Source organism: Herpailurus yagouaroundi, unplaced genomic scaffold (assembly GCF_014898765.1).
Source record: "Herpailurus yagouaroundi ecotype Mexico unplaced genomic scaffold, PumYag 67700, whole genome shotgun sequence".
Lineage (NCBI taxonomy): Eukaryota > Metazoa > Chordata > Mammalia > Carnivora > Felidae > Herpailurus > Herpailurus yagouaroundi.
In genome coordinates this window covers 4,277,316-4,286,780 of record NW_024420499.1, presented here as the reverse complement: position 1 = coordinate 4,286,780, position 9,465 = coordinate 4,277,316, and the positions used below count along the sequence as shown (strand labels likewise).

At 43.1% G+C, this 9,465-nt stretch overlaps 1 protein-coding gene across 8 annotated transcripts in view; it reads right to left on the bottom strand.

Moving 5' to 3' along the window:
* The window catches only part of CHRDL1 (chordin like 1), a 126,136-nt gene that overhangs the window by 83,331 nt on the left and 33,340 nt on the right, over positions 1–9,465 (bottom strand). For 4 of the 8 annotated variants that reach the window (XM_040468475.1, XM_040468473.1, XM_040468477.1 and 1 more), the window contains exon 4: positions 8,482–8,575. In XM_040468475.1, coding sequence (XP_040324409.1) covers positions 8,482–8,575 — 94 coding nt within the window. Of the gene's footprint in view, positions 1–8,481; positions 8,576–8,673; positions 8,893–8,993; positions 9,027–9,465 lie in introns of those variants that run through there. The other 4 variants (XM_040468472.1, XM_040468470.1, XM_040468471.1 and 1 more) reach the window with 2 other exon arrangements.

Genomic DNA, 9,465 nt, shown 5'->3' with positions numbered 1-9,465 from the left:
AAGCTGGAGTAGCCATACTTATATCAGACAAACTAGACTTTAAATTAAAGGCTGTAACAAGAGATGAAGAAGGACATTATATAATAGTGACAGGGTCTATCCATCAGGAAGAGCTAACAATTATAAATGTCTATGCGCCGAATACCGGAGCGCCCAAATATATCAAACAATTACTCATAAACATAAGCAACCTTATTGAGAAGAATGTGGTAATTGCAGGGGACTTTAACACCCCACTTACAGAAATGGACAGATCATCTAGACACACGGTCAATAAAGAAACAAGGGCCCTGAATGAGACATTGGATCAGATGGACTTGACAGATATATTTAGAACTCTGCATCCCAAAGCAACAGAATATACTTTCTTCTCGAGTGCACATGGAACATTCTCCAAGATAGATCATATACTGGGTCACAAAACAGCCCTTCATAAGTTTACAAGAATTGAAATCATACCATGCATACTTTCAGACCACAATGCTATGAAGCTTGAAATCAACCACAGTAAAAAGTCTGGAAAACCTCCCAAAGCATGGAGGTTAAAGAACACCCTACTAACGAATGAGTGGGTCAACCAGGCAATTAGAGAAGAAATTAAAAAATATATGGAAACAAACGAAAATGAAAATACAACAATCCAAACGCTTTGGGACGCAGCGAAGGCAGTCCTGAGAGGAAAATACATTGCAATCCAGGCCTATCTCAAGAAACAAGAAAAATCCCAAATACAAAATCTAACAGCACACCTAAAGGAAATAGAAGCAGAACAGCAAAGGCAGCCTAAACCCAGCAGAAGAAGAGAAATAATAAAGATGAGAGCAGAAATAAACAATATAGAATCTAAAAAAACTGTAGAGCAGATCAACGAAACCAAGAGTTGGTGTTTTGAAAAAATAAACAAAATTGACAAACCTCTAGCCAGGCTTCTCAAAAAGAAAAGGGAGAGGACCCAAATAGATAAAATCATGAATGAAAATGGAATGATTACAACCAATCCCTCAGAGATACAAACAATTATCAGGGAATACTATGAAAAATTATATGCCAACAAATTGGACAACCTGGAAGAAATGGACAAATTCCTGAACACCCACACTCTTCCAAAACTCAATCAGGAGGAAATAGAAAGCTTGAACAGACCCATAACCAGCGAAGAAATTGAATCGGTTATCAAAAATCTCCCAACAAATAAGAGTCCAGGACCAGATGGCTTCCCAGGGGAGTTCTACCAGACGTTTAAAGCAGAGATAATACCTATCCTTCTCAAGCTATTCCAAGAAATAGAAAGGGAAGGAAAACTTCCAGACTCATTCTATGAAGCCAGTATTACTTTGATTCCTAAACCAGACAGAGACCCAGTAAAAAAAGAGAACTACAGGCCAATATCCCTGATGAATATGGATGCAAAAATTCTCAATAAGATACTAGCAAATCGAATTCAACGGCATATAAAAAGAATTATTCACCATGACCAAGTGGGATTCATTCCTGGGATGCAGGGCTGGTTCAACATTCGCAAATCAATCAATGTGATACATCACATTAACAAAAAAAAAGAGAAAAACCATATGATCCTGTCAATCGATGCAGAAAAGGCCTTTGACAAAATCCAGCACCCTTTCTTAATAAAAACCCTTGAGAAAGTCGGGATAGAAGGAACATACTTACAGATCATAAAAGCCATTTATGAAAAGCCCACAGCTAACATCATCCTCAACGGGGAAAAACTGAGAGCTTTTTCCCTGAAATCAGGAACACGACAGGGATGCCCACTCTCACCGCTGTTGTTTAACATAGTGCTGGAAGTTCTAGCATCAGCAATCAGACAACAAAAGGAAATCAAAGGCATCCAAATTGGCAAAGATGAAGTCAAGCTTTCGCTTTTTGCAGATGACATGATATTATACATGGAAAATCCGATAGACTCCACCAAAAGTCTGCTAGAACTGATACATGAATTCAGCAAAGTTGCAGGATACAAAATCAATGTACAGAAATCAGTTGCATTCTTATACACTAACAATGAAGCAACAGAAAGACAAATAAGGAAACTGATCCCATTCACAATTGCACCAAGAAGCATAAAATACCTAGGAATAAATCTAACCAAAGATGTAAAGGATCTGTATGCTGAAAACTATAGAAAGCTTATGAAGGTAATTGAAGAAGATTTAAAGAAATGGAAAGACATTCCCTGCTCATGGATTGGAAGAATAAATATTGTCAAAATGTCAATACTACCCAAAGCTATCTACACATTCAATGCAATCCCAATCCAAATTGCACCAGCATTCTTCTCGAAACTAGAACAAGCAATCCTAAAATTCATATGGAACCACAAAAGGCCCCGAATAGCCAAAGGAATTTTGAAGAAGAAGACCAAAGCAGGAGGCATCACAATCCCAGACTTTAGCCTCTACTACAAAGCTGTCATCATCAAGACAGCATGGTATTGGCACAAAAACAGACACATAGACCAATGGAATAGAATAGAAACCCCAGAACTAGACCCACAAACGTATGGCCAACTCATCTTTGACAAAGCAGGAAAGAACATCCAATGGAAAAAAGACAGTCTCTTTAACAAATGGTGCTGGGAGAACTGGACAGCAACATGCAGAAGGTTGAAACTAGACCACTTTCTCACACCATTCACAAAAATAAACTCAAAATGGATCAAGGACCTGAATGTGAGACAGGAAACCATCAAAACCTTAGAGGAGAAAGCAGGAAAAGACCTCTCTGACCTCAGCCGTAGCAATCTCTTACTCGACACATCCCCAAAGGCAAGGGAATTAAAAGCAAAAGTGAATTACTGGGACCTTATGAAGATAAAAAGCTTCTGCACAGCCAAGGAAACAACCAACAAAACTAAAAGGCAACCAACGGAATGGGAAAAGATATTTGCAAATGACATATCAGACAAAGGGCTAGTATCCAAAATCTATAAAGAGCTCACCAAACTCCACACCCGAAAAGCAAATAACCCAGTGAAGAAATGGGCAGAAAACATGAATAGACACTTCTCTAAAGAAGACATCCGGATGGCCAACAGGCACATGAAAAGATGTTCAGCGTCACTCCTTATCAGGGAAATACCAATCAAAACCACACTCAGGTATCACCTCACGCCAGTCAGAGTGGCCAAAATGAACAAATCAGGAGACCATAGATGCTGGAGAGGATGTGGAGAAACGGGAACCCTCTTGCACTGTTGGTGGGAATGCAAATTGGTGCAGCCGCTCTGGAAAGCAGTGTGGAGATTCCTCAGAAAATTAAAAATAGACCTACCCTATGACCCAGCAATAGCACTGCTAGGAATTTATCCAAGGGACACAGGAGTACTGATGCATAGGGGCACTTGTACCCCAATGTTCATAGCAGCACTCTCAACAATAGCCAAATTATGGAAAGAGCCTAAATGTCCATCAACTGATGAATGGATAAAGAAATTGTGGTTTATATACACAATGGAATACTACGTGGCAATGAGAAAAAATGAAATATGGCCTTTTGTAGCAACGTGGATGGAACTGGAAAGTGTGATGCTAAGTGAAATAAGCCATACAGAGAAAGACAGATACCATATGGTTTCACTCTTATGTGGATCCTGAGAAACTTAACAGGAACCCATGGGGGAGGGGAAGGAAAAAAAAAAAAGAGGTTAGAGTGGGAGAGATCCAAAGCATAAGAGACTGTTGAGAACTGAGAACAAACTAAGGGTTGATGGGGGGTGGGAGGGAGGAGAGGGTGGGTGATGGGTATTGAGGAGGGCACCTTTTGGGATGAGCACTGGGTGTTGTATGGAAACCAATTTGACAATAAATTTCATATATAAATAAAAAAAAAAAGAATGTTCTAAATTTGAGGCACCTGGGTGGCTCTGTGCGTTAAGCGTCTGACTCTTGATTTCGGCTCAGGTCATGATCTCGTGGTTCATGAGACTGAGCCCTGAGTCGGGCTCTGCGCTGACACTGTGGAGCCTGCTTGGGATTCTCTCTCTCCTTCTCTCTTTCTCTCTGCCCCTCCCCTGCTCACTCTCTCTCTCAAAATAAATAAGTCTAAAAAAAAAAAAGAAAGAAAGAAATGTTCTAACTTCCATGCAGCACCTGCCTCTTCAGGCACAGTAGAGCACGCTGTCATATGTGACCAAGACCTGACCTCTCTGCCCCAGATACTTGGGGAAGCCCTGATGAAAAAAAATTTTCGTTTTCTCTTCATGGGAATCAATATAGATTTCTCTCAGGTAATTCTGGAAAAGCAGTGTGCATACTTTGATTGCCACAGTTCAACAGGAACTGCAGGAGACAACCCCAAATACAGGTGGGAACCTCGGAAATTTCCGGGGTAGGGAGTTTGGAGAGCAAGAACCAGGGTGAACAGAGAACCAAATGGGGGGCGAAGGCTCTTGTGTCTCCTCCAATGGAAGATGAGCTCCAGGCGTATCTAGCAGGACCCTCCCACTGAATCCATCTCCAACCATATGAACGTCCCTAGTCAATAGGGCTACAGAATGGTATGCAAGGCCAAACCTTGGGTATATAGTTTCCTCATTTGTTTTCTCGTTTTGATACAGAACTTGTTCATCATCCTGGCCTATAAATCTTCTACTTTGCAATGAAAACATTTTCATCACAGTGCCTTCCATTGGGTTAAGACAGAAAATTAGAGCCCCCTCCTTTGACCAAACATTCCTGTGGCCCTGAAGGCAGGAGTTTCCTCATGCCTAATAATCACTGGGGCGGAAGGAATACAGAGGAGTCATCACAGCCAGTGCCCCGTCTCAAAGCAGAACAGTGACAACTTTATCTCAGATGGGTGGGTACCTTTTTACTTACAGAAATATGCTGTAAAGAGACGGAAATTCTCCTTAGTCATTTATTCTGGGATTCAACAGCCACCGTGTCCCAAAGTTCATCCCTTTATCAAACTCCATTCTTCTCTGTTATGGTTTAATTAAACCTGTTCACTCTTGTTTGATCTTCAATAGCAAGAAGAGGTGGTCCGCATTCCTGTTCTATATGGCCCAGAGAGCACAGGAGAGAACTCCCTGCCCTTTTCCCACCAAAGAGTGAGGGATGAAATGTAAAACTAACAACAAAGAAAAATGAGCAAATAAATGAGGGAGTAAGTAAACAAATAAATAAATAAAAAGTTAAAAAAGGTTTTTAAATATTTATTTTTGAGAGAGAGAGGGAGACAGGGCGCGAGCAGGAGAGGGGCAGAGAGAGAGAGGGAGAGGGAGACACAGAATCCGAAGCAGGCTCCAGGCTCTGAGCTGTCAGCACAGAGAACCTTGAGATCATGAACCTTGATCTTGAACCTTGAGAACCCACGAACCTTGAGATCATGACCCAAGCCGAAGTTGGATGCTTAACTGACTGAGCCACCCAGGTGCCCCAATAAATAAAAACTCTGAAACTGCAAAATCATGCCCAGAAACAAAAACAAGACTCCTTGTGGAATAAAACATAGAACAAAAGTACAGCAATAAAGGGAGGGGGCCAAAGCCGTATGGTCCATATGGCAGCTGAGACTGGATACAGACAGTTGGGACCAGACAGCCGGGCAAGAACTATGGCCTCCAAGTGGCTTCTCATGTAAAGGTGGAGACTAGGGCCCCACTCCTCACATGTAAACAGGGATGGACATAGCTCTGCCCACCTGAGGCGGCTCTCCCAAGGTAGGCAGCTGTAGCTGAGGTCACAGTACAAGATCATTATCAGGGACTAGCACTGCACAAGAAAACAGAGGTCGAAATAGACCATCCAGGCATAAGGGAGCCCAAGCTGAAACACTAATGTAAACACTAGTGTAAACACTAATGTAAACACCTGGTTCAGAGCTAAGTGAACTGTGTGGCCTGGAACAATCTTTCCATCAGGAAGGAAGGCCTTATCCAAACAAACAAGCAAACAAACATTTTAGAAAACAAGGGGAAATTCAGATCTAAGAAAAGCCGTCAAGAAACCCAGTACAACTGAGAATTCTCACCAGGAAAAAATACAAACATTTAACCTATCTAAAATGGACCCTAAATAAACATTTAAATGCATTAAAGAAATAAAGAATAAGGTCCCAAGAAATAATAACAAGGGTTTATAAAACAGCAGTATGTAGAGATTTTAAAATGTAGTTCAAAAACTTAGGGGGAAATACAGTTATTGAAAATAAAAGAACAAACAGAACCCAACAGATGGCCTGAATAGTAGGCATGAAAAGGCCTGAGAAAGAATTCACGAATTGGAGGACAGAACCGAAGTAATATATCATTACGGGGAGTATGCCAAGACAGAAAAAAGAAAAGAAGCATGAAGAGATAGAGGATAAATTAAATGAGCTGCAAAAACATATGTCAAAGGCAACTTTGAGAACGAGGAAAAAAGAAGGGTAAGATGTAACGTTCAGAAAAACCATGAGTAAAAATTGAAGAGAAACTTGCGTCTTTTGGCTGAAAAAGTGATGGACTGAGCAGGCTAAAGAAAAATAAATCACGCATCTACACCGTTCGTCATGTGCCTCAAAGAAAAAGAGGAAATCTTAAAAGCTGGAAGAAGGAGAAAACAGGTTGTCTAGAAAAGAACTACAGTCCAACACCATACTTGTTATCCCCAAAGGAAGGAAGTCAACAGACCATTTATTAGTATCTTCAAAGCGTTGAGGAAAATTTTTTAGCCAGCCAAATTATCATTCAAGGATGAGGGCAAAATAAAGACATTTTTGCATATAAGGATTGGGGAACTTTCGCACTACCTCCCACAGAAAGAACTGTTAAATAAGCCTTAAAGACAAATTTCTCTTTTCTGGTATTGATGGCCTCGATTCCTTTAAAACTTGTCTTTTCTCCCAAAGGAACTGCTGGCTTCTACTTTGCTTTTTCGCAATACTTGCTTCCTATTCTGCAGCTGGGGTAGGTGATAGCCATATTGCACTCTACCGTCTTCGGCCCTGTGTTTTGTATCTGGGTCATGCCTCAACCTCCCTCCCAGGGAAGAACAATGTCTACATAGCTTCGATACATTCCTATGGTATGAGACCACTTTTTTTTTTCTCCCACCTACCAAACCTCTCCTTTGTAATCCAGTTTCAGTAGAAGCAGCAAAGAAAGAAATATCAAACCTGTAAGCCTCATTTAGGGATTTATTACAAAAACCAACTTGCAGGTAGATCTTCCGCCAGGTCAGTCTCTTACATCCTGAAGCACATACTGTCATCGTCAATACTCAGAATGATAAGTGTATGACATGGCATGATCTTTTGCCACGGGGGAAAGAAGTCCCTGTGTTCATCAGCGTGTATTTTCTGATCCAGGAAAGTGTAGTTCACAAAGGGGGTGACCGAGAGGGTTTGGGGGCTTCTTCTCCATTAAACACCTCCATCCTTATAACTGAAATGTTAACTGCATTTTCATTGAACCTTATTCCTAGCCCCATTCCTACCATTGCTGCCCTGACACTTTGGGTTCCTCTCTTTTAAGTTCTGGAGATTCTTTACTACTTTAAAAAAGCACCACCTACGCCCTAGACTAGTGGTCCTTCGTGTTCGTCGGGTCACGTACACCCCCTTTACAAATACCAGTAAGATTATGGATGGTCTCTAAAGGAATTTACATGTACACATAGTTACACCAAAAATGAAACCGTTTTAGAGGGTTCACTGACCCCATAAAGCCCACCCACGGACTCCACCTCGAGAACCTCCATCCTAGAGGAAAAAAAGATCAATTTACAGGACCACAAGGCTTCTACTGCCCAGATCCCAAGGCCATCACTTAGCTTTTCCTAGGCCTGCTGTCCGGCCCACAGCATTCTCTTAATCATTCCACGCCTGCATGCCTCTGGTGTGGGAGCCAGGCCCCAGTCAGACGTGAACAAAGTGTCATTGAGGGAGCCGCTGCCTCAGACAAACACCCTAGCCGCAAACCATCAAAGTAGACGGTTCTAACGGCCTTGTGAAAGTCTCTGCCCGCCTCCCCCTTAGATTTGCTCTTAACAATGTGTACATAATAACTGTGCAGTCTGGAGGAGGTGACTATTCAGCAGGCAGGCAGCTTTATACTGTCATAAACCTCACTGGTTCAGCTCCTTTGATTTATGCAATCCCAGCACTAATTGCTTGAGACACGTGCCGCCATGCTACAATTCCCCTGGTGCCTGCTGCCCATGGCAGGAAGAGGCTGTTTATGGCATGAACTCTCTGGGCCACAATTCCCTTCCCCCAACTGACATCCACCTTCAAATGATTAAAAGCCCAATGAAAATCTGTTACTGGGTACCCAATAACTTATTAGAGCTTAGAATGGGCCCCGCTTGGGCTATAAACAGCATTTAGGGGCCAGCATGGCCTGCCTAAAAGCGTCCTATTGTTATTTCTGTCTGGAAGTTTCCCTTCTGGGGAATTAGGCAGATGGAGTGGGTTGGGTGGAAGAAGGAGGAAGGAGAACCACATCGGGGAAGGAGAGAGGCGATCTGGTTTTACCTGGGCAGCGCGGGCAGCACAGATGTGGAATATGCACAGGGGAGACGCAGTGAAGGCTTGGACATCTGACTCGGCTGCAAAGCACATTCCCATTCTGAAAGAGAGGAGGCAACCACGAGAAAAAAAAATGAATGTCTTTCAAAGGTCACCTGTGGTCATGCCAGTCTGGGAAACAGGCACGCAGAGACTCACCCAGACAGCGAATGACGCATTCCCAAGGAGCTGAATGAAATCAGCATTTTCTTCCCTTTTCTCATCACTAGCACGTCTGCTGGGTTGGTGGATAGCTGGCTGGCATATCTTTCTGAAGCTGGGGTCACCACTGCTCTCGTTTTCAAAGCCTCCCGCCAACTGTGGACAAAAGCTCCTCCTGGCCTGGCTTTGTGGTGTTTCTAGCCTTTCTGGCTCCAGCTGCACATCCACAAGAGCCTAGTCTAATTACACGATCACCTGCTCAATACCACCGGAGGGAAGGGATAACCAGTGATGGGTCCCCCTTAGCTGCTACCCACCCCTGGGCATGGAGACATCCCTGACACATGGGTCCTGGATTCCACGTAACTCTGCCTGGGTCCAGCAGGCTGAATGCCTCCTCTCCGCCTTTCCTGTTTCAGTCTAAGTTTTCGGAGAACAAGCTAGGCTTTGGAATTGAGAGGATTACCTAGTGTGCCTGGTGGCGGGGGCAGGGGGAAGGGGGAGGGCGGTGACTGGGTCCCTGCCCAATTTACAATGACAAGATCCCTAGCTCTGACAGCTCTCAGCCATCGCTAGATCATGGGAGGCCTTTGGAAATCAATTGGGCATTAGCATATTTCCATCCATAATTCATTCCAAGCAAGGGTTACTTGCATCTATCACGCTCTTGTGGGGGAAGAGGGTGACAAAGAGGATGTGGAAAGAGAAGATGCCAGCCCTTGAGCTGTTGGCTTTGGGATCATATTAACATTTTCCCTGCCCTGCAGACAGCAAAGCTCAGCCCCCAAG